Here is a 23,225-nt window from a genome sequence, read left to right on the forward strand (position 1 = left end):
CCTGTCAGTCAAGGAAAGATTGCATGTGGTTGTTACCAGCTTTGATGGATGAGCTGCAAAATTGAAATAATCAAGCCTTAACACTACACTGACTGGCAAAAAGACGGCAGAAATGTAGGATAGGCTATATTTAATTTTATTTATGGCCTGCAATAACAGATCAGCTGCCAAATGTAAATACACCACTATTAATGCAATATATCAAAATAATTAATGTTCTAATGTTTCAAAGTTACTGGATATGTGAATGAATTACTCATTTTGATATAGAACCCAGGCAGGTTATTTACAGTGATAGATTGACAAAAAAATAAAAAATTCCAACCAATCACCATCCAAGATTCCTAAGGCCTCCTTTGATGTCTTTTCCACTCTTTTCTTTTTTTTTAATCATAATAACAAGTCGCAAGAAGCCAGCTACTGCCCTCCAGTGGCTAGAATGGTTATGATAGTGCAGTGTATATATTTTCCTTACTGTAGTATGAGCATCCTGTAACATTTGTATCCTAAAGCTACCTGCTCAACTACATGATAGCATATCAGCAAGTATGATGACTTTCTATGGGACATGCACGGTGCTTAGATTTTAGCGCAGTAGTGTAGTGTTAAAACTCCATCTAAACACTCTTTGATTCAATGTTCTGAATTCTGCTAGAAAGGTCAATGGATTATGCGCTAAAGAATCCATTCAGGTTGGTACAGTATATGATTGGTAGGGAGCCCTTGGGCAAGACTCCTAACACCACATTCACCTACCTCTATAACGTACTTGTAATTGTAATTGAAATTGGATAAGAGCATCTGCCAAATGTATAAAATGTAAATGAATAAAGAGAGACCTCACCACTTGAACTAGCCAAGTAAAACACAAAATGTTGTACTGCCATAAATTAATGTTAGTGCTTCCTCCTTGATAGAAAATATGCTCAGTGAAGACAATTGAGTTTTTTGGAAAAATAATCTACAGGTTTATTTATCCCTGACTGCAGCACAACTCCTTTTTGCAGGACAGCTCCAACCCCAACATCACAACTGTACACCGCTAGCTTCAACAGAGCACAAAAATCTGGAGCCTTCATAACCAGCTCACATGAGAAAATGGCATTCATCTGGACCAGTGCACTTTGAAAAGTCTGCACATAATCTTCTTCAATAGATTAGAGGAGAGGCCACCTGTGCTGACATTGGTTACTAAACTGAGGTAAATCCCACATAACTCTAGTATACACATTAGCTGTGGTATAGTCTGGAGAGGTCCTAAGTCTTATTGCTCCCTGCTCAACCTGATGGCCAAGATAAGTGACCTGGGCCCTTCCAATTTCTCACTTTGTAGATGTACCACCAAACCACTATCTCTAGCCACTCAATCAGCCCCTGCAGATGCATTCTAAACCACATCATCATCATGATAAGTGACAGTAATGGGGAGTTTCGCACTCTGGTAGCAGGCAGTGGTTGGAATGACCCAGGTCTGTTGACAGCTTTTCGCAATAGCCTAAGTTCAGACATTCTCACAGAAATGGCTTTTCTCACAGAAAAGGTTTGGATTTGTAGGACGTCGTCACCTTCACGGTTTGCCTCGACCACATGCTGACATCCAAATGTAAAAGGGAGATGAAGGTACCATTCATTTCAAGACACATCATATTTCTGCCTATTCCCGGGACCTAGTGGTATCTGATACCCAGCCTGAAGCCATAGTTTGTGACACAACTCATCTGTATACTAAAGAAAGTCTCCACCAGCTACATAATAACCTCTTTCTGTACTGTGGGGAACCAGGTCGCATACTACAAGACTGCCTAGTCAAGCACAAGTTTTATGCCACCTCTGCCTCTGGTCAGTCCCAGGGCAAGTTACACACACTAATGAGGTGAACTGTTCTGTTAATGGACTGGTTTCAAGGTCTTTCATCCTATCAGTCACCTTGTATTGCCCTACTCCTGTGTCCATTCCAGCACTGATCGACTTGGGGGGCAAAGGAAACCATTCATGCCAAGCTCGCCCTCCAGCTAGGCATCACCATGGACAACCTCGGTACCCTCATGAAACTCTCAACATTAGATGGTAAACCAATAGTAGAGGGCACCGTATCTTCTCTCACTAAACCTGTGCGAATGCATGTCAGCGTGCTCCACTTTAATCTCAATCTTCTTTTTTGTTATCAACTCCGCCGACTATCATCTAGTGTTAGGTCTCCCTTGGCTCCAACGCCACAACCCCATCTCTTGGTGCACTCTAGAAATTAACTCCCGGTCACCCTACTGTTTTAAGGACTATTTAAGATCCATTTACATATCTATACAATCCACATCTATCAAGAGTCCCCAAACAGAAACCACCCCTATTCCCAGTGAATGCTTGGTATTCTACAAGAACAATGCCACACATCTCCCACCACACATTTGCTCTCATGTTATTCACATGTTAAAATGAAGTTCCTCTTACATTCAACTAACAAACTAATAACATGAACATTATTGTGCATCCTGCAGCAAATAATACTAGTCATTATTTGAGCCATTAGCGTTATCTAGTGCTAAATGGCCAATGAAACACACAAATTAGCATACATTTATATTCTTACATTTCCCTTATGTGCAATTGTGCTGTGGAGAGTTAGTAATGATCCCTTGTTTAATAAAAGTTTAGTTGCTAGTCCTGCATTTTACTGACACGGGTTGGAAAAGGTACAGCAGTTTTCACAAACTTACAGGTTTTTGCAGACTGTAACTGTGACATTAAGCAATTCTATATTTGTTTTTCATGGTTTCTTTTCCACATTTCATTCATTCATATGTTAATTCAATTAATTCATTCATAAGTTAATTGAAGTCTTGTGACTACTGACACAGTAAGTCTAATTAATCACAGATTAGAATTTTCGCTTCTTTAAAACTGAACAAATGTGCCAGTAATGTCCTGGCATTGTTTATATTTTTGTATCATTATTTTAGAATTTTTAAATGTGTTAGATTTGTTTTGTCTTTTTCCATATCAAACATATGAATTTATTTAGACCCAACCTGTTTCACTAAATATTTTATTTTCAGGAGACATTTTGCATTGTGTATTTAACTTGTAGGTGGCATGAATGATTTATTATTGTTAAAGAGCTTTTGTGAAGTCCTGAGTCTTATATAGAAATAGTTGCATGAATGTTTCCCCGTGAAAAAATGCTGACATAATTCTGAAATTCTCTGCTCTGGGCTGAAACATGAGTGATGAAGATGATTTGTTTTTATATTCAAATTATAATTCTCACCAGATGGCCTACCCTCCCCAAATAGCAAACACACATTAGTCAACCTGTGTGTGGGGGGGGGGGGGGGGGGGTTGATTGTGTGTGGGTTCTGTTTTCATGGAAAGTGACTTAGCCTCACTACTTAGTCACACCACAGCTGGTCTTGTACAGACATTCTGAAGTGCACAGTGTCATTCGTAGAGATGCTCTCTCTTTCTCAATATAATTATTGCTCTCTCTTTTTATATAATTATTGCTCTCTCTCTCTCTCTAGAAAGAAAGAAAGAAAGAAAGAAAGAAAGAAAGAAAGAAAGAAAGAAAGAAAGAAAGAAAGAAAACAAGCAGTTGGGGAAATGTGTTTTCGTTTTTCCCATTACTGATAAAAAGTGGTATTAAATGTACATTTCATGGTTTTAGAACAAGTCACGTCACTTGCTTTTTCGTAGTGTGTGGAAATATCCTGTTCTTTTATACTTCCGACATTTGCGATTGTTTGTATCTATTCTGTTTACTTGTCGTCGTATACAAACTGGGACAGCTGAGCTCTAAGGACATCTCACAGGATCTTTCTTCTAGAAGTGTTTGTATGGTTCTGAAAACAAAACAACTAAAAGTGAGGTTCGGCCACTTTTGAACTATAAACAAACATAGCTCTTAGTAAAGTGAACTCCGTAAATATCCTCAGTGCTTCGTGCAATGTTTCAAAGGTTTAAGAGTTTTTGCTGTTTTTTTCTGTTCGAGGTCCCCATGACGTACGCAGTTAGAGGACGAGGCTTTGGTGTGTACTACTGGGCGGGAGCTTTGGCTTGAGACTCTCTTCTTTTTATTCTTACTCATAGCGGTTTCTCTGGGCTGCCCGGGCAAGAATAAGTTAATGTCGGGTGCGCAGAATCTGACAGCGCAGTTCATTTCTGTAACTCAGCAATGTGGATATTACAGACTGCTACAGTTTTAAGTAAGTTGAAGTAACATTAGCTTTAGAACTCTTCGTTTGCCGAGAAAATTGTAAATGTTTGTGTTTTATGAAAATGCAATTTATTACTCTGTAACATAAATTATTCATTTATTACTCTGTATATGTTATTATTTAAAACAGTCTTACTGGCTGACACCGAACATAAAAAGTAATTTGATGCTTGTTGTTTTAAGTATTGCAGTGTTTTGAGTTAGTGTGCAGAGAAGTGCGTGTGTCTCCATAAAGCTTTTTCAATTCTCTCAAAACACGCGCCCTGGTTTTGTCACTGTAATCATGAAAATAGACCGTAATTTAAGTATCATTCTAATTTTAAATTAAGTCACTTTATTTGTCATATAAAGTAAACTGATCAAATTGGTTACAATCGAATATCCGTAATATGTTGGCACTTCATTCTGACCTTAAGCAATTCAAGCAGTATATATACAGATGTCGTGTATATACACATTAGTATCTGCCAGGTGTTTGTGTTTGTGCAAACACCATGAGCAAGCGTACTCCGTTCCGCCCGCACGGCATTTTAACGATCTTCTCGAGTGTCTTGGAGATTATACCGGCAAATCCACTCGCCTTGAATTATTGATCATAGTCAGTCCGATAACCTCGATTATCTAACATCTTTTCGGGCTTCTTCTTCCCTTCGTATAGTCGTGGCTTTCGGGGTCCTGGCACAAGATCTGCCCTCGTACACTGACAGGTGCGCAGAAGGCAGCTGCTACCCCGCAACCGGCGACCTCCTGATTGGTAGAGCGCGCCGGCTCAAAGCCTCCTCCACGTGCGGACTTAGCGGTCCCGAAACCTTCTGTATTGTCAGTAACCTGCAGGTAATAACTATAATGTATAATAAGTTGTAGCTTAGTGGTTAAGCTACTTGACTAGAAATCAGAAGCTTGCCTGTTCAAATACCATTGCTGCCAAATTGCCACTGTTGGGCCCCTGAGTGGGGAACCCTCAAGTAGTCTTCAGTTGTAATTGTAAGCTGCTTTGGATAAAAGTGTCAGTTAAATGTCATCTGCTGCATAAAAAGCAAGTTATTATAAACTAAACAGCTTGATAACTTAAGATTTTGGAATTACATGTTATAAGATTCTATCAATGGTTCTCACACCCAGTCATCTGCTCGGGAGTGGGGGAACAGCCAATGTGCGATACCAATAACACAGATGATATCAGAGGGCCAAATAGTTTCATCCTTGAGATCAGGGAGGATTGATTCTGCACCTCCAGTTTTGCCTGTTCCTGGTCCACATTGAGTTGTTTTAGAGTCTGCAAACCCTCAGCCTTGCTGTGCTTTCTACACAACAGAGAAGCTTGTGTCCCAGCTCAGATGGTAGGCCCAGGGACTTTAACAGACTCTGTGACATTTCCAGTACTTTTATTGATATCTAGGGGAAGTGATATCAGAGTTGTCTGGCAAAATCTAGTTGTCATCTTGACCAAGATGTGAGACATTACATCTCTCATCTGTCATAATGTATGATTTACTCCAGCAATCTGTCTTTGATTGCTCCTCTGTATTATGTTGTACATGGCAACAGAATGTGTTTTTTGTGTCCACTGCAAAATTCACTTTCTGTCCAACAATCACCCTTTTGTGCAGTGTGTGTAATGGGAGGAGATGGAGAGGACGATCTTTCTGTCTATCTGAATGTTCCAAACTCCCTCAGGCCTCTTTCAGAGTTCTTTGGTGCGTCTGTGCAGCCCACACAGCCCAGAATTTTCACCCGCTCTGTACTTTAACATGCTGAGGGAGCAGAGAACAGCAGAGAGAGAAACCCAGACGGCTGTGTGGCTATGAATGTGTCAGTGTCCGATTGGCTTGTAATCAGAGAGTGGGTAGACTGCTCTGATCTGAGCTGGAATGCATACAACTATACAACTCTCTTTCTCTCTGTGTCTCTCTCTCTCTCTCTCTCTCCCACACACACACACACACACACACACACACACACACACACACACACACACACACACACACACACACATTTTATACATTTCTGATGAATCCACACAACAGCTATCCATCTCCCCTTCAAATGTACAGAGTATGTGGTGTTATAGTAACAGTCTAAACCAGCTTTCTAATTGCTATGTGCATTATTTTGGTTTTTTTTAGTGTGTGTGTGTGTATATATGTGTGAGAAAGAGAGAATGTGATTATGGGTGAGAGAGAGAGAGTAAGAGGTAACATGATTCTCATGTTTCCTAAATGTCTGTACTCATCTGTCCTTCCTTAGGCTGATAAGTGCTTTGAATGTGACTCCCGGGAGATGTACAATGAAGTCACTCACCCCAACAGCCACACCATTGAGAACATAGTCACAACCTTTGCCCCCAACAGGCTCAAAACATGGTGGCAATCCCAGAATGGTGAGAAAGCTTCTGACATTGCCCATTTATCTCTGTTTTGTGTTTCATGTTTCTTTTTTTTGGGGGGGGGGGGTCTAAATCACATGAAACATCACTTCACAGTGTATGAAGTGAGTTTCGTAACATGCACTAATAATAAATGGTAGATGTAAAACAGTGCACGTCAGTACTGGCTGCGTTTGATCAGAGTGCACTTCCTGCGGACTTGCTCAGTCTCCCAGGGGCAGCGGTCCTGGCCACAGAAAGAGAGAGAGAGTTCAGCCAAAAAGAAGAAGGAAATGGTGGGAGAGAAACCGAGAGCAAGTGAGAGTTGAGCACCACAGCTGGGCCTGGGAACCAGCATCCATTTTGTTCCCCAGAGACTGGTTTTCACCACTACCATGCTAACTGATTAGGTTCGTGGGTGTGGCGCACCTTCATGAATTCAGCGAATTACATGTTTATGCTGTGTTTGGAACAGTTGGAGCTGGTTTTTGCTTCATTCCACTTAACTCACACTAGAAATCTTCAACTGGCCTTTTGACGCCCTGTGCTAGTGTTCTGTTGACTGTGGCACAAGGAGTGGAGAGGACTGAATAACTTTATTCACTCCATCTGTTATTCAAGCATTATCTGTCCATATGAGAAACTGGAAAATCTCATTCGTGGACACACACACGACTCTTTGTTTCTGTCTCTGTCAGGAGTGGAGAATGTGACCATTCAGCTCGACTTAGAAGCTGAATTCCACTTCACACATCTCATCATGACCTTTAAGGTACTGCCACACACAATACATGCACAAACACCTAACCCATACACATTGCACAGACACTGCACTCCACTCAAGGAGTCTACTGCTTCTGAGGAATTTAGAACATACATGTAAGTGTGTTTGAACATTTTAGAGTCAGTTCCAGAGGGTCAGTGATATTTTACATAAAGCAAGTGCGTGTGCATATATGTGTGTGTATGTGTGTGTATGTGTGTGTGTGTGTGTGTGTGTGTGTGTGTGTGTGTGCGTGCATGCTCTCATGTTTGCGTGATGTGCTTTGCCCACAGACATTCCGTCCTGCGGCTATGGTGATTGAGCGTTCATCAGACTATGGGCAGAGTTGGCAGGTGTACCGTTACTTTGCATATGACTGCTCCACCACCTTTCCATACATATCAAAGGGACCAGTCATTAGAGTCGATGATATCATATGTGATTCACGCTACTCTGACACAGAGCCTTCAACAGAAGGAGAGGTTTGTTTAACACACACACTCACACAAACTCACAAGCACACTTAAGTGTTCTCTTACCTCTTTGTTTGGACAGTGACAAAGATGTTCTCATGTAATATGAATTCAGGTTGTAAAGATTAAATTCACTCTTACACAATATAAAAAAAACATTAAAACAACAAACAAAAACCTCTGTGCCAACTGGTTAGCTCATAACTGCTATAACATAATATTTTGCAATCAATCACAGTGAAACTGAATTCATGAACTAAAACACCAAAAACAAAATTCTGTCAATGGCCAGCTTAGTAGATACAATAACTACTTATTATTAATTTTTTGTGAACATTATTTGTGATCCATTTATACATGGATGATATTATACAGTCTATGTATATCTCTAGTATTCTGTACTATTCTGTACAGTATATAGTATTTTATATACTATAGCATTCCATTGTCTATCTGTGCATGTTTATCATTGTGTGTGTGTATGTGTGTGTGTGTGTGTGTGTGTGTGTGTGTGTGTATGCGCGCGTAGGTGATTTTTAGAGTCCTTGACCCTGTTTTTAAGATTCGTGATCCTTTCAGTGAACATATCCAAAGTAAGTAACCAACGTTTTTGCCATTGACATCCTTTTATCCCATTTTTGTTGTCTCTGTGTGTAAAAGACACATAAAACAAGAAATACCCTGAATAAAATTGTATTTAGCCCTTTTCATGCTTGTGTGTATTTATGTGCCTGTGAAATCTTAAATCATGAAAAATAGCAGCATGTAAAATTCTTTCATGTTTGTTACTGAAATTGAATCTGTGTGTGATGATTGTTGATTTTTCCTCACTAAAACATCCTGTTACTCAGTGTGTGTGTATGCATATGAGCGTGTGCGTATGTGTATTACATGCTTGCATGTGTGTGCAAGCTTGCATATGTGTTTGTGTGTCTTTGTAGACCTTCTCAGGATCACTAACCTGCGTGTGCGGATGGTAAAGTTACACACTCTTGGTGATGACCTCATGAATGACCTGGAGGATGTGATGCAGAAGTACTACTACGCCATCTTTGACATGGTTGTCCGTGGCAACTGCTTCTGTTATGGCCATGCCTCTCAGTGTGCACCAATCACAGGTGGTGAGGCGAGAGTTGAAGGAATGGTGAGGAACAGTCAGAAAGAACTAAATTAGTACCACAGGCAGCATTGCTACCAAAGCCCACTTTATATCCCTCTGTGTGTGTTTGTGTGTGTGTGTGTCTGTGTGCATGTGCTGAAATGTCTTTGACATGTGTGTTTGCTTTTTTGTGTGCATTTTTGAGTGCCAGTGTGTGTATCGTGTGCACTTTTCTGTGTTTAATTCCTGTCCAACGTGGGTCTGTGTTTGTCTTCTTGACATTTTTGCCTCAGTATCTTTCTCTCATCGCATCGTCTTTGCTACTCTTTCATTCTTTCTTCTGCTTGTCAATTACAGTCAGTTAATTGTGTGTGTACGTATGTGCCTGCGTGTGCACGGATATCCTCACACAGGTTCATGGGCACTGTGTGTGTAAGCACCACACTGCTGGACTGAACTGTGAGCTGTGTGAGAACTTTTACCACGATGTGCCATGGAGACCAGCAGAGGGTAGAAACACCAATGCATGCAAAAGTAAGAGACACACACACACCCACACACGCACATGCACACGCACATGTACATACAAGCACATGCATACACCCATCACACATACACCCATCACACATATGCCTACACATACATTTTGGATTATCTGTGTGAAGTTTTGATGTGTATTTATGTATTTGTCTCTGTGTGGCTCTCTGACTCATTCTGCATCTGTCCCAGAGTGTGAGTGTAATCACCACTCCACCATATGTCACTTTGACATGGCTGCGTACATCGCATCAGGGAACGTTAGCGGGGGAGTATGTGACAACTGTCTGCACAACACACAAGGCCAGCACTGCGAGGGCTGCAAGCCCTTCTATTACCAGCGCCCAGATTTGCACAAACGACACCCTGACATCTGCACACGTAAGTTTGTGTGTGTGTGTGTGTGTGTGTGTGTATGTGTGTGTGTGCTTGTGTGTATGTCAAAGAGATTATTGTGATTGCCGACTGTATCCACTGCTATTTTCATTGTAAGATATGTGTTTGTGCGCGTTGGGCTGTGTGTTTATACGCAGACATCTGTGTGTGTGCGTGTGTGTGCACTGGTAGCATGTGACTGTGATCCCCAGGGCTCACTGAATGGCGGTGTGTGTGACAGTGTAACAGATGTGGCGAGGAGACTGATCGCAGGTCAGTGCCACTGTAAGGCCAGTGTGGAGGGAAAACGATGTGACAGCTGCAAGCAAGGGCACTACGGCCTGGGACAAGACCCACTCGGCTGCCTGCGTGAGGAAACACACACACACACACACACACACCCAAACTCATAAAACAGCTTCATAGTGTACTGTCTGTTTATTTGTGTGTGTGTGTGTGTGTGTGTGTGTGTGTGTGTGTGTGTGTGTGTGTGTGTGTGTGTGTGTGTGTGTGTGTGTGTGTGTGGTTTGTTGCATAATGCAGCATGCAGATGTAATCCTCTTGGTACGCTCCCTGGAAGGGCCTGTGAGAGAAACACTGGAGAATGCCACTGCAAACGCCTCGTCACCAGCCGAAGCTGCAATCAGTGTCTGGTGAGTGTGTGTGTGTGTCTGCGTGTGTGTGTGTGTGTGTGTTTGTACATGTATGTTTGTGTGTGTGCTTCTGAAAAATCTTCTTTTTCCTTACTCTCTCAGCCTCAACACTGGGGCCTTCGTAATGACATGGATGGCTGTCGACCATGTGACTGCAATCTGGGCGGGGCTTTGAATAATGAGTAAGAACTAATTGACTCTCAAATCCATAATTATTAGGCCAGAAGATTAATACATTTCATTAGCATTATATATAAGTATCAACAACATCCTCACATTTTGCTCTCTCTTCCTCTCTAGTTGCTCTCCAGAGACAGGACAGTGTGTGTGCAGAGAGCACATGTTTGGCAGGCGCTGTGACCAAGTGAAGAACGGTTATTATTTCGCCACGCTTGACCACTACACCTATGAGGCTGAGGATGCAGAGTTTGAATCAGTAAGTGCCACCCAGGGCATTATGGGTGCTGGAGTTCTCACCTCTTTCAACCATGTACCACACATATATCACACACTTGATGTTAAAATCTGTTCTTGTACATATCTTAAATGGCCTCTTGACTTTTATTAGACATGCCTCTCTTTCAGATCCATTTTACAGGTGTGCAGTTACACACTGTTAAAGTTACAGCTGCTGGCATGGACAGTTCATTGGTCATGGTCCACCATTCCAAAATATCTGGCCAGTTGTAGTCTTGTAGTTAGGGACTGACCACTGCAGAAGGGCAACATACCACATTCTGTGTGAGATATAAGCTCCAACTATAAACCCTCAAGTGATGAAGTGTCTTGTGTGTATGTGGTCACAAATGAAAACTGGACATGATATTTTCTACATGCATTAAATGCACTGGTGCAAATTTTATGCTGTGAGACCAGTTTGACAACCCAGATCTCATAAGTTCAGTGCAGTTTTTTTTAAAGCAGCAGCTTCATTGTGTGAGCTATAGAATGAGAGGATAGTTGAATTTCTTTGCGATGACTGTGTACAGGGGGTGACCATGGTACCAAGGTCACTGCCTGTAGATCATCATGCTACCTGGACCGGTATTGGATTTGCCAACGTACCTGAAGGAAAAGCACTTCAGTTCACAGTTGACAATGTCCCACAGTCCATGGAGTACAACCTGCTGATCCGTTATGAACCACAGGTAGTGTGCTCACACAAACACACACACACACACACACACACACTTACACATGCTTAAGCCTACACACAGGTTATGATTAATTTGTTGTTTTTTGTGTGTGTGTGTGTGTGTGTGTACGCATAGTTGCCAGACATGTGGGAGGATGTGCTAGTAGTTGTGATGCGTACTCGTAACCCTTCACCATCTGCACATTGCTCTCTTCCTTATGCTGACCAGCAGAGGGTCTCACTGTCTCCAGGCTCCAGGTTAAAATGAGTGTGTGTGTATGTTTGTGCATGTATAATGTGTGTGTATGCATGAGACCATCTCAACCATGTTTAGCAGAGCCTCTAGGATTATTTCTACATTAAACATGTGAACAGTGTGCATGGTGTCTGCCTAAGCAAGTATGGACTTTGAACTGTGTGTGTGTGTGTGGTTGCAGATATGTGCTACTGTCCAGACCATTGTGTTTGGAAAAAGATAAAAAATATAACCTCAGTATGTTACTGGCCCACTATTCTTCAGATGACCATCATCACCTTCCGAACATGCTCATTGACTCCGTGAGTGTTCTTCTCTCAAACACATTCATACTTTTATTATTTCACACCACTTCTCAATGCATTAGACCCCAATCATAATCAGAACCACACTTAAAATAATTACCCCACTCATGAACCACAATCTTGAACTAAATCCTACTAAATTCCACTACATGTTGTTTACATTTAGTGCTAATTAACAGTGTTAATTATCTTAATTATTCATTGCAAACCATTTGCAGTCTAAAGCCCACTAAACTACATGCCACACATACTTCTAGGAATACATATAAACATCTCACCCTCTAACTGTAATTGAAGCATGACCTCTACAGTCTGACCCATGCCCTCTGGCCTCTGATGTGTGCTGCACAGATCGTGCTGCTGCCCGTCGTGCGCGACCTGGAGCTCTTCTCAGGTACGGCGGACAGTGAGGAGGCGTGGGAGATGTTCCAGAAGTACCGCTGCCTGGAGCTTAGCCACACCATCCAGAAGAGCCCTATGACCGACATCTGCAAGGAATACATCTTCAGTGCCTCTGCACTGCTACACCAGGGTGTTATGGGTCAGAACACACACATGAGAGTGCACACACATACACACTGTTTTTATGCATGGTCAAATACCATAGTGTGTTATAATAAAATATGTAACCTTGTGTTTTCCTCTCTTATTTCTTTGTTTATACTCACCACTGGTGCATGTATATCACATGCTTCCAATTATAATTATTTATAATTATAGTAATAAGCAATTTGCAGGATTGAAACAAGACTTTACATATTCTAATATTGATTATACTGTGGTAATATTGATGGTTACAGGAATATATGCTTATATATGATACATATGAATATGTTTACATATGAATATGTTTTCTCTCTCTTTTCCTTTTACACTCACTCTCTTATTCCCACATATGCACACACTTAGAATGTGAGTGCCATCCACAAGGCTCGCTGAGTTTAATATGCAACTCAATTGGTGGGCAGTGCCCATGTCGGCCAAACGTGGTGGGCAGAAAGTGTGACACCTGCTCCCCGGGCACCTTCCATCTCGGACCCTCTGGCTGCAGGTGTAAGTGCATACCTAAATATTACACACACACATACACATACACACACCTCTTACAAATATCACACACAGATCCACACTGTTGTTCTATTGGTCAAATGTGTGTTATGCCTGCCTCTGGTCTCCACAGCGTGTGAGTGTGACAAACTAGGCTCACGGACTCCCTTCTGTAATGTGACCACAGGGCAGTGCCCATGTGTGCCAGGCGCTTACGGGCGCCAGTGTGCCCACTGCCTGCCTGGGCACTGGGGTTTCCCCCACTGCCATGCCTGCTTCTGTAATGGCCACAGCGATCGATGCCAGACCAACACGGGTCAGTGTTTGGCGTGCAGGGAGCACACTACAGGTCACCACTGTGAGAGGTGCGTGAACCCAGTGCATCTATACCAGTCTTAACTTATTTAGTTATGGGTTTATATGAGGGAAAAGCTGTCGTAATAACATCGTTACGCTATTACTGGTGTCTGGAAGAATGACCAGAAACTCCTCGCTCTCAGTTGATATATTAAAGCAATGAGCAAAAAAAGGCCACATGTTACAGTGATTTTATGACTGTTATGTGAGTATTAACATTTTATTAATATTCACACTATGACATAATTAATATTGTAATGGTTTTATGGGTTAAAAAACCAGGCACGTTAATACAGAATCCAGTCATTGCAAGGTGAGTGTATATCATAGGATTTAACAACGGCATCCATCAAAGCTCAGCCAATCAGATTTTAGGACTGTAACTATCCATTTTATAATCATTATTCTCCATTACCATTCTCTGTGATGACTCAGAGCTCCACCACAGAACCATTTATTCCTTTGGGTTCCAAAGTTGTGCATTCATTCTGTAATCAAACCACAATCAGAAGGCATTGTCTGCACTCAACTTATGCTGACATTAAATAAATGGCATTCATCAATTCAGATGTTCATCAAACATAAATCAGAACTGTCTCATAATGTACCATTTCTGTCCTGTTGTGACTGCACTGTATTACATGCACAGGATTATGCAGAGAAGTATATTCCTGCAGAACTAGATCATCTTAAAACATCTTCCCCAGGTGTGAGAACGGCTACCATGGCAACGTGTTGCTTGGCAGTGGGGAGCATTGTCGGCCTTGCATGTGTCCCGATGGCCCAGGGAGCGGCAGGCAGTTTGCCGACACCTGCTACGAGAACCCCAACTCTCTCCAGCTCCACTGCCTGTGCAGCTCAGGATACAAAGGTAGAGACATGCCAACATTCTAGCATAGCAATGCTACTGCATTTCAATGCAGACTCATTGCAGCAGCCCTGGCTTTTCTGGAATGACAAAACTTCAACGTGTCAGCCGCGATTTACAATACAAACCAAACTGCAAATAATTAAAGCTGCTGTAGTAGATTTATTGCTAGTTAACGTCGACCAGATTTAGCTACCGAAGGAGACCTCTGCCTCCCTTCAGTCCCACATCCTCTGTGCAACCCTTTTCCAAAGCCCTCTAAACACATGCGGTGGACACTTAGTTAAAGGATATATATACATAAGTTACAAGAGGATCTTTTTAAAACCATGATTCAAAAGTTACAGTCCCTGTCTTGGGTAGGTCGCTTTGCATAATCCTAAGAAACATCCTAAGCAACTAAGAAACATCGCTGGGAATCTGGCATGTGTGACAGCAGATGGAGTAGAAACACTACCTGGTGGTAATAGTTTCCAGCACTTGCTGCAGGAATATTTACTTTCACTGAGATGTTTGACATGCTGATGTTTTACAGTAGATCTGTAATTGCCACATAGATCGTTATGTACATGCTTTATGTACATTCCAAACCAAGCGGTCACATCAGTTCATCATGACCAATTACACACAAATACCAGCACTACTTTTTTTCTCTAAAGGACCCCGGTGCGAGGAATGTGCTCCTGGTTACTATGGCAACCCCCAGGTGGCAGGTGGTCGGTGCCACCCATGTCACTGTAACAGGAACATCGACATGCACGATCCAGGGTCATGTGACACCCACACGGGGATCTGCCTCAAATGCCTGTATTACACTGAGGGCCCTAGGTGCCAGTACTGTAGCCATGGTTACTACGGAGATGCTACCACTCAGAACTGCCAGAGTAAGTGTGTGTGTGTGTGTGTGTGTGCATATGTCTGAAGTCCTTGCTCTTCGCCCATGCTTTGTGTGTGTGTGTGTGTGTGTGTGTGTGTGTGTGTGTGTGTGTGTGTGTGTGTGTGTGTGTGTGTGTGTGTGTGTGCATATGTCTGAAGTCCTTGCTCTTCGCCCATGCTTTGTGTGTGTGTGTGTGTGTGTGTGTGTGCATATGTCTGAAGTCCTTGCTCTTCGCCCATGCTTTGTGTGTGTGTGTGTGTGTGTGTGTGTGTGTGTGGTATGCACTTTTTTTCCCAAACATGTTATCTTAAAACCCACAGTTCCCACTCTGAGAGGTCTCTGTCTGGGGTTATGGTTCCAGCCCCCACTGTACCATGCAAAGTCTGTGACAAGGGCGGCTCATTAGCACACCTCTGGCTGAGAGAAGGAAGGGCAGCAGAGACCCGCTAAACTACTGTCTCTGTTCTGATTGCACAGAAGAGTCAAAGAGTCTCTCCTCTGTGCCAAAGACAGTGTTTATAAGGATGTGGTGACTTCCTACACACAGAATAAGGCATGGGCTGACCTTTGATCTGCCTGGTAAGGTTGTGGGAAAAGAGAAGGATGTAACTGTAGTAGGAAAAGTTTACATCTGAGCTGAGAGACAAAAATGGAGGACGATAAATATAAAGTTTATAAATATAAAGTTATAAATACTCAGTGCTCTGGTATGTGGGAGTGTGTGTGTGTGTGTGTGTGTGTGTGTGTGTGTGTGTGTGTGTGTGTGTGTGTGTGTGTGTGTGTGTGTGTGTGTGTGCCTTTTACAAAAGATACATGTTTTATTTTGATTTTTCAAAACAAAAAGGCAAGAATATTTGAAGAAACATAGCCTTCATTATTCTAGAACTTCTAAAGGTTACAAAAGTGCATGAATAAATACATGTGAAGTTGATTCTAAAAGAGAAACCAGAATCAAATTTTTAAAACCAAATATTTATATTCATAATAAAAGTCACTTGAGAATACACAGTAAAAACATAGTAAAAACTCTGAATGTGCACTCCTTTATTGAAGAAGAAGAAAAGGAAGAAGAGAGAAGAGAAACTGAAACCTTTATGGACTTTTTAAAATGAAAGACAATTAGGAAATTTAGACATAAGGGTATCGAAGATATCATGTTCTCATGTTCTCATGCTAATGCTTAATTAAGGAATTGGTTAATTAATGTTGGGAGGTTAAATAACGGTATGATTCCATGTCTCACATTATAAAAACAAATGTGTATGTCTTATGTGTGCGTGCGTGTGTGTGTAGAGTGTATGTGCCAGGCTTTGGGCAGTGTTGAACAGAGCTGTGTAGATGGGAAGTGTGAGTGTGACAGGGTCAGTGGGCAGTGTCCCTGTCTGCCTGGTGTGGAGGGTCTGAACTGTGACCACTGTGCCCCCAACACCTGGAATATCAACAGCAGAGAGGGTTGCCAGCTGTGCCAGTGTCACCCCACCCACTCCTTCAGCCCCTCCTGCGATGCAGTGAGCACACGCACACACCCCTTGGAAATGATACATAAATACACCAAAACTGGTGAATGCAGGCAATAGACTGGTCCTAGGTCCTAGTTTCAGAGGAATCATGTGGCTGGCCGGCATCCAATAGACAAGTGTGGAAAAAGCTTGGATGAAAAAGACAATATCATGTACAGACAGATGAGAGATTTCTTAAAACTGCAGCAGTTTTCCTGCAAGAGTAGTAGAAACAGATTCACACACAGATGGACACACACATTCATCTGCCATTGAATTTTAGGTTGACCTTTGTGAACTCTGTGTCCATGTGTGTGTGTGTGTGTGTGTGTGTGTGTGCTTCCCAGCTGTCGGGTCAGTGCTCCTGTAAGCCTGGGTTTGGTGGCAGGACTTGTGAAGAGTGTAGGGCACTTTTCTGGGGTGATCCTGAAGTAAAATGTAATGGTGGGTCTGGACATATACGTAACACACACAAAAACACTACTAAAAACACTACTAAACACATTCATGGTTAATGCTTGTGGGTGTAGTACCTAAAACTTTGTATTCTAAAAAATTGTATTCTGAACATGGATGAGTTTGTTATTTTAAGTAGTTACTTTCCCACTGTAACTCCTTCTTTAGATTTGCTTGTTTTTGTATTTCTTCACAAACACACACACACACACACATAGACAAAAAAATTCCAGGGCAGACCCGGCTGAAAACCATAAGAATTCAGCTCAAGAGATTCCACCAGGTCATATATTCCCACCATAATTCTTGATCCCAAAGCACAGCTGCATCTGAATACACACACACACACACACACACACACACACACACACACACACACACACACACACACACACACACACACACCCTCTCACACAAATACATGCACACACCCTTTCTACTAACCACGTACATTATGTGTGTTAACCGCAGATGCAGAAGCTATCTCATAAATTCCAGCAAACAGACCCAGACCCAACTATAACTCATATTTGCACCAACCTCTCCCTACCACACACACACACACACACACACACACACACACACACACACACACACACACACACACACACACACACACACACACATATACATTTTCTCAGTTTCACATTTTTTTATAATGCCACTGGCCCATCCAGCGACAGTATTTGTATTGCTTATGTGTGTGTATGTGTTCCAGCATGTGACTGTGATCCACGAGGCATCTCCACACTACAGTGCAATAAGTCAACAGGCAAATGTATGTGTGTGGAGGGTGTGGCTGGCCAACGCTGTGACTCCTGTAGGCGGGGCTATGTGGGAAAATTCCCTGAATGCCAGCAATGTCATCAGTGCTTCAGTGATTGGGATGTTACAGTCAGCGAGCTAACCAATCAGACGGAGCGGATGATAGGCACTGTGGATGAGGCGAAAGTAACAAGTGTGCCGGCAGCCTATCATGACACGATATCTAGTCTGGAGAGCGGAGCCAGGCAGCTCATTCAAATACTAGAGGACAACGAGGCTCAGAAAACTCTCGTACACAATAAAGCTCTACTGCAGCAAACAAAGTATGTGCACGCGCGCGCACACACACACACACACGCAAACAGAGGAGTAGCTCTGTTACAACCACTTTTGAGTTTACATCTTATTATACTACTTTAGCAGTTGATAAGGTTAGGAAATGTAATACGCTGTTACTGTACATTGCTTTTAACCTACTTGTGCCAGTTGCACAAGTGATAAGATACAGTTTTCAAAACCTTTTGGGGAAAAAATAATCTAGGTGTTAATTCAGATTTTTTTTTTTATCTTTGACAGCTTGACAAAGGCAGATGTGCACTTCCACTAAGCTTCCACCCGTTTCTTTCTCACCATTTTCTTCTTTCTCTTTTTCTGACCACATATGTTCTCAGTCAGCTCATGTTGGTCCTGGGCCGCTCGCTGAACCACTCAGAGGATCTGGTGGCACAGGTCTCTGCAGAGCACGGCAGGGCTGCGGAGGAGCTGCACTCCCTCAGCGAGGAGTCCCACAAGCTGCAGGAGAGCATGGAGGAGAAGCAGCAGCAGGCGCTGCTCATCAAACATGCCAACATCAGGGGTACGAACCATGTGCACATGCACTTCATTTTGGACAAGCAGAAGAACATGCATACTTTATCATTTTTAGAATCATTATATTATTATTATTATTATTATTAGGTATAATTTAGCCTGCTTAATTACCCTAATTTGCATACACATATGCTAGTAGTAGTAGAAATAGTAAAGTAGGCTCTCATTCATTCACACAAAAGGCTGCTGTACATGACTACCATTTGCAGTATTTTGCATGAATATCACCACTGTGCAGGTGCAGCAGACAGCATTTGGCAGTATCACCAGCAGTCGTTGGAGGCAGAGGGTCAGGTCAACCAGGCCACCAGTGACCCGCAAAGCCCCATGGAGCAGTCAGCAGGCCTGCGACAAGCCAGCGAGGCCATGCTGAATGCCATCCAGGGCGGGTACGAACTCAGACTGCAGCTGCAGGCTGAGAGACTAGACAAGATGAACCGGGACTTGGACCAGGATGACCTATCGCAACTCAGCCACCAGGTGCATCAGCCAATGAGTATCCAGTAAAAATACTATGTCAATCTAGGGCGGGTGAAATACAGAATGACGATAATCACCTGGCGTCATGTTCAGTCCGGGCCACGGGGATCCACAAACAAGACACATTTTTGTTCTGTCAAAGCTTCCAGTGCAACTGAACAAAAATTCACCTGCTGCTTCGAGCGTGTCTGAAGTTGGACTGTCTGGCAATCCCTAAAGACCGAGTTGGAAAACATAAAGTTGTCTAAGTATTTGTGTTTTAGGGACATCTTAACACTGCCAGCGATGAACAGGTTTGTGGAGCACTGACCTGAGCATTCCTTGATCTTTACGCCCCTGTAGGTGTGTGGTGGAGCGTCTGGCCCAGACAGCTGCGGAGGCTGCGAGGGTCTGGGGTGCGCGGGCGAGGCTGGGGCGTTGCAGTGCGGTGCGGCGGGGTGTGCAGGACTCATCACAGAAAGCAACAAAGCCCTGAACAAAGCCAAGGAGCTGGACCATGACATCCTGGACTCTCTGAAGGAAGTGGAGAAGCTCCACAGGATGGTTTGTCTTTGCTGCAGTACATATCTCATTGGCCTTCTAGCAGTGCTCTTATTGCCTGTTAGGGACTGTGAGCAAGTGTAGAGTCACACAGCTATCTTGGCTGACTAATTGCTAAATGGATTTCTCTACATGGTTTATACACTTATAATGTGTCACACACTCTCTCTTAGACTCTAAACTTCAATCCTTTATCTTGCATTTATTTTAAAAATTAAGCCAGAATTTAACTGAGAGTGGTTGATATTATTCCATAGCACATGAGTGCATATCTCTCATGTGTATCTCTCTACGTGACCCACTCAGCATGTGTTTGTATTGGTGTGTGTTTGTATGTTTGTGTTATAAGGTGTCAGATGCTCGCGGGCAGGCTGACGAGGCTAAACTCAGTGCTCAGGATGTCCTGTCAAAGGCCAATCAGAGCAAATCTAGAGTTGAGCAGACCAATCAGGAGCTACGACAGCTCGTTCAGGAAATAAGAGACTTTCTTACACGTAAGCAACACACCCCACATCCAACATAAGCATCCAATTTACAAATTAATTTACAGAAATTAACAGTCTGACTCTGTGTGTGTTTAGGTGGAGCGGATCTGCAGCGAATTGAGGCACTAGCTGACAAGGTGCTGAAGCTAAAGATGCCCGTGGCCGCAGGCGAGCTAAAGAACGTTACTATGGAGATTCGCCAGCATGTCGCGAGCCTGACAAGTGTGGATGACATTCTGGCTGAAAGTGCTGACCAGGCCCACATGGCAGAGATGCTGCTGCACCAGACACGCACAGTCAGGTAAACCCAAACACACATACGCACACACACAAACATGCACACACATACAAACACACACACACACACACACACACACACACGTAAACACAGTCTTGTGTTTACATTTACATTTACAGCATTTAGCAGACGATCTTATCCAGAGTGACTTACAAAAGTGCTTTGTCATTTACTCATAGAATATATCCAAGTACAGTACAGTAGGTTAGAATCAAACATACCAATGAACTAGAATACTGTAGAATACAGGAATGGATGCTTATACCTAGAATTGCAAAATACATAAGGTCTATGCTCAGTGTTACCACTTTACACACATTATTGTACCATCACAGGCACAACAGTACATGGAGTATCCTGATACATTGTGTGTGTTCTGCAGTGAGAAGGCTATGCAGCTGAAGGAGGAAGCAGAGGAAGTGATGTCAGCGTTAAATGAATCTGAGTATGCTCAGTCTGCAGCACATGTCAGCCTGACAGGGGCCAAGGACAACCTCGACTACACACAACAACACATGGCCTCGGTGAGAGTGTCTCTGTTTATGTAGTAACCCATCTTATGAAAGTATGTGTGAACACCTGCACATGTGTACAGTGTGTGTGTTCAGGTAATATTAGGTAATACTGCCTAATGCTATGTACGCCCGTGTGTACAGTATGTTCAGGTGTGTATGGTTGTATGCATTTGTTTGTGTGTGTGTGTGTGTGCGCGTGTTACAGGTGGAGTCAGAGACGGCTGCGTCTGAGCTTAAACTGAGTAACATCACGCAAAGGATGCTGGATGCAGAGGCAGGGGTTGGCGAGGCCAAACAGAAAATTCTGGAGGCCTCCAGCAGTGCAGAAAACACTAACAGAGTGGCTGACTACGTCTCTGAGGTTATGGAACAAACCAAACGGGTAACTGGCTGTCCAGTGTTAATTTTAGCTTTGAGGAATAGCTGCATTTACACTGTCAGGCTGATAAAACTTACAATAGTGTGACAGCAATAAGAATTTCTTTTAACCATTTTCTCACAATGTTAGTCGTTTCCAGTTCCACACCCTTGGAAGAGAGCATCAATCACTAGCTATGCCCACATCAGCCAGCAGATGCCCAGATTGGCTGGCACTGTGTTGAGGAATGGGGTGAGGGAGGTGCCGCCCAACCCACTCAGAGAGCAAGGCCAATTATGCCCTCTTGGGCTCCTGGCCAGGACTGGCTTCACGGAATTACCAGGGGATCGAACTGGCTATCACCCAATGAGAATTATTACAACTACATGTATTATGTGTATATCTGTCAGGAATTGGATTCGGAGGTGAAGGATAGTTTCCGGTTAGTCAGCCACCTGATGGAGCACAAAGCGCTGGGTGTGTCTGACGCACGCCAGAGGGTGGAGCGACTGCGGCAGGAGGCAAAAGACTTTCTGGATGACTCTGTCAACAAATTAAAGAGACTAACAGGTAAACACACACAGGTAGATGCCATGAACAGCCTAAATAAGGCTGTGCTGCCACAGATGGACCAAGCATGACCGACTTTGCCTCTCTGTCCCCCTCTCCCTCAGAGCTGGAGAAGACGTTCTCCTCGAACCAGCAGACTCTGGAAGAGAGAGCGGAGGAGCTGAAGGATTTAGAGAAGACGGCCCAGGGTGTGCTGCAGGAGCTCAGTCACAAGGCTGCACTGTACAGCACGTGCCTGTGATGGCGGCCACAGTCCCGTGAAGAACCCAGACTTTTTTCTGTGTCAGCCAGAGATGCGCATTAGTAGCTGCACATTCCCTAAGATCCCGTTCCCAAATGGTTCCCCTTGAGTTAAGCCAGTGCCTCCCAGTCCTGGTTCTTGAGTACTCCTCTACCCTGCACCTAATCCCATGGGTAGCACCGATCCACATTTGTTCCTCTTTACACCAAACATGTGACTATTTGTTTTCCAAGGTAGGTTTCTTTGTTTTATTCAGACGTAATGTAATCTGACCACAACTGATGTAATGTCGACATAAAGCTAGAACGCTAGCAACATAACCCATAGCCTGTGATTAACCATGTTGGGTGCTAGCAAGCAAATAACGTTAGCCATGTAATAGGCCCACCTACATTTACATGATATATAAGCACACAAGATATATATGAGAGACATATAAATCTCTCCATTCAGTCAGGGTTAAAAATTAATTGTTTAAAGGGTTCAACAGGGACTTGACTCAACTCATCAGCTAATTAGCGAGTTAAAAATTGGCAAGGAAGTGCAGTTTCACTGCAGGACCCGGAGCACGAAGCACTGTTGCTAGCCACTAAGTCAACTTCAGCGTATGTACAGGAAAAGCTACTTACAAAACCTACCATTTCACTTGTTTATCTAGTCTTTAGCCAAAAAGTTGTATTTTGAAATATCTATACCAAACAATATCTGCCACATTTAAATATTATTATATAGCCACGAAAGAGAAATAAAATAGCACTGTCATATTGAAATTTTGGGCTCGTCTAGGCATTCCAGTCAAAATTGTAATTAAAGGTGCTGTGAATTACA

At 43.0% G+C, this 23,225-nt stretch overlaps 1 protein-coding gene across 3 annotated transcripts; it reads left to right on the top strand.

Moving 5' to 3' along the window:
* The first annotated feature begins 3,754 nt into the window (after positions 1-3,754).
* On the top strand, positions 3,755-23,225 carry lamb1b (laminin, beta 1b). Of its 3 annotated transcripts, none has more exons than XM_027020661.2 (34): positions 3,755-3,857; positions 3,986-4,199; positions 4,869-5,044; positions 6,458-6,590; positions 7,274-7,347; positions 7,632-7,820; positions 8,341-8,404; positions 8,753-8,955; positions 9,324-9,444; positions 9,640-9,828; positions 10,015-10,191; positions 10,366-10,475; positions 10,578-10,657; positions 10,776-10,911; positions 11,465-11,623; positions 11,747-11,868; positions 12,048-12,168; positions 12,523-12,712; positions 13,081-13,224; positions 13,352-13,583; positions 14,283-14,446; positions 15,103-15,327; positions 16,614-16,828; positions 17,167-17,263; positions 17,994-18,363; positions 18,712-18,896; positions 19,149-19,390; positions 19,733-19,933; positions 20,280-20,424; positions 20,512-20,716; positions 21,096-21,237; positions 21,434-21,610; positions 21,997-22,156; positions 22,261-23,225. In XM_027020661.2, the coding sequence occupies exons 2-34, from the start codon at positions 4,169-4,171 to the stop codon at positions 22,395-22,397; spliced, it is 5,316 nt and encodes a 1,771-aa protein (XP_026876462.2). In that variant the 5' UTR covers positions 3,755-3,857; positions 3,986-4,168; the 3' UTR covers positions 22,398-23,225. The 3 variants fall into 3 exon arrangements, with proteins under 3 accessions (XP_026876462.2, XP_026876461.2, XP_026876463.2); XM_027020660.2 differs by having other exon boundaries at positions 3,767-3,862; XM_027020662.2 differs by lacking the exons at positions 3,755-3,857; positions 3,986-4,199; positions 4,869-5,044; positions 6,458-6,590 and adding an exon at positions 6,829-6,985.

This window comes from Electrophorus electricus, chromosome 7, assembly GCF_013358815.1.
Source record: "Electrophorus electricus isolate fEleEle1 chromosome 7, fEleEle1.pri, whole genome shotgun sequence".
NCBI lineage: Eukaryota > Metazoa > Chordata > Actinopteri > Gymnotiformes > Gymnotidae > Electrophorus > Electrophorus electricus.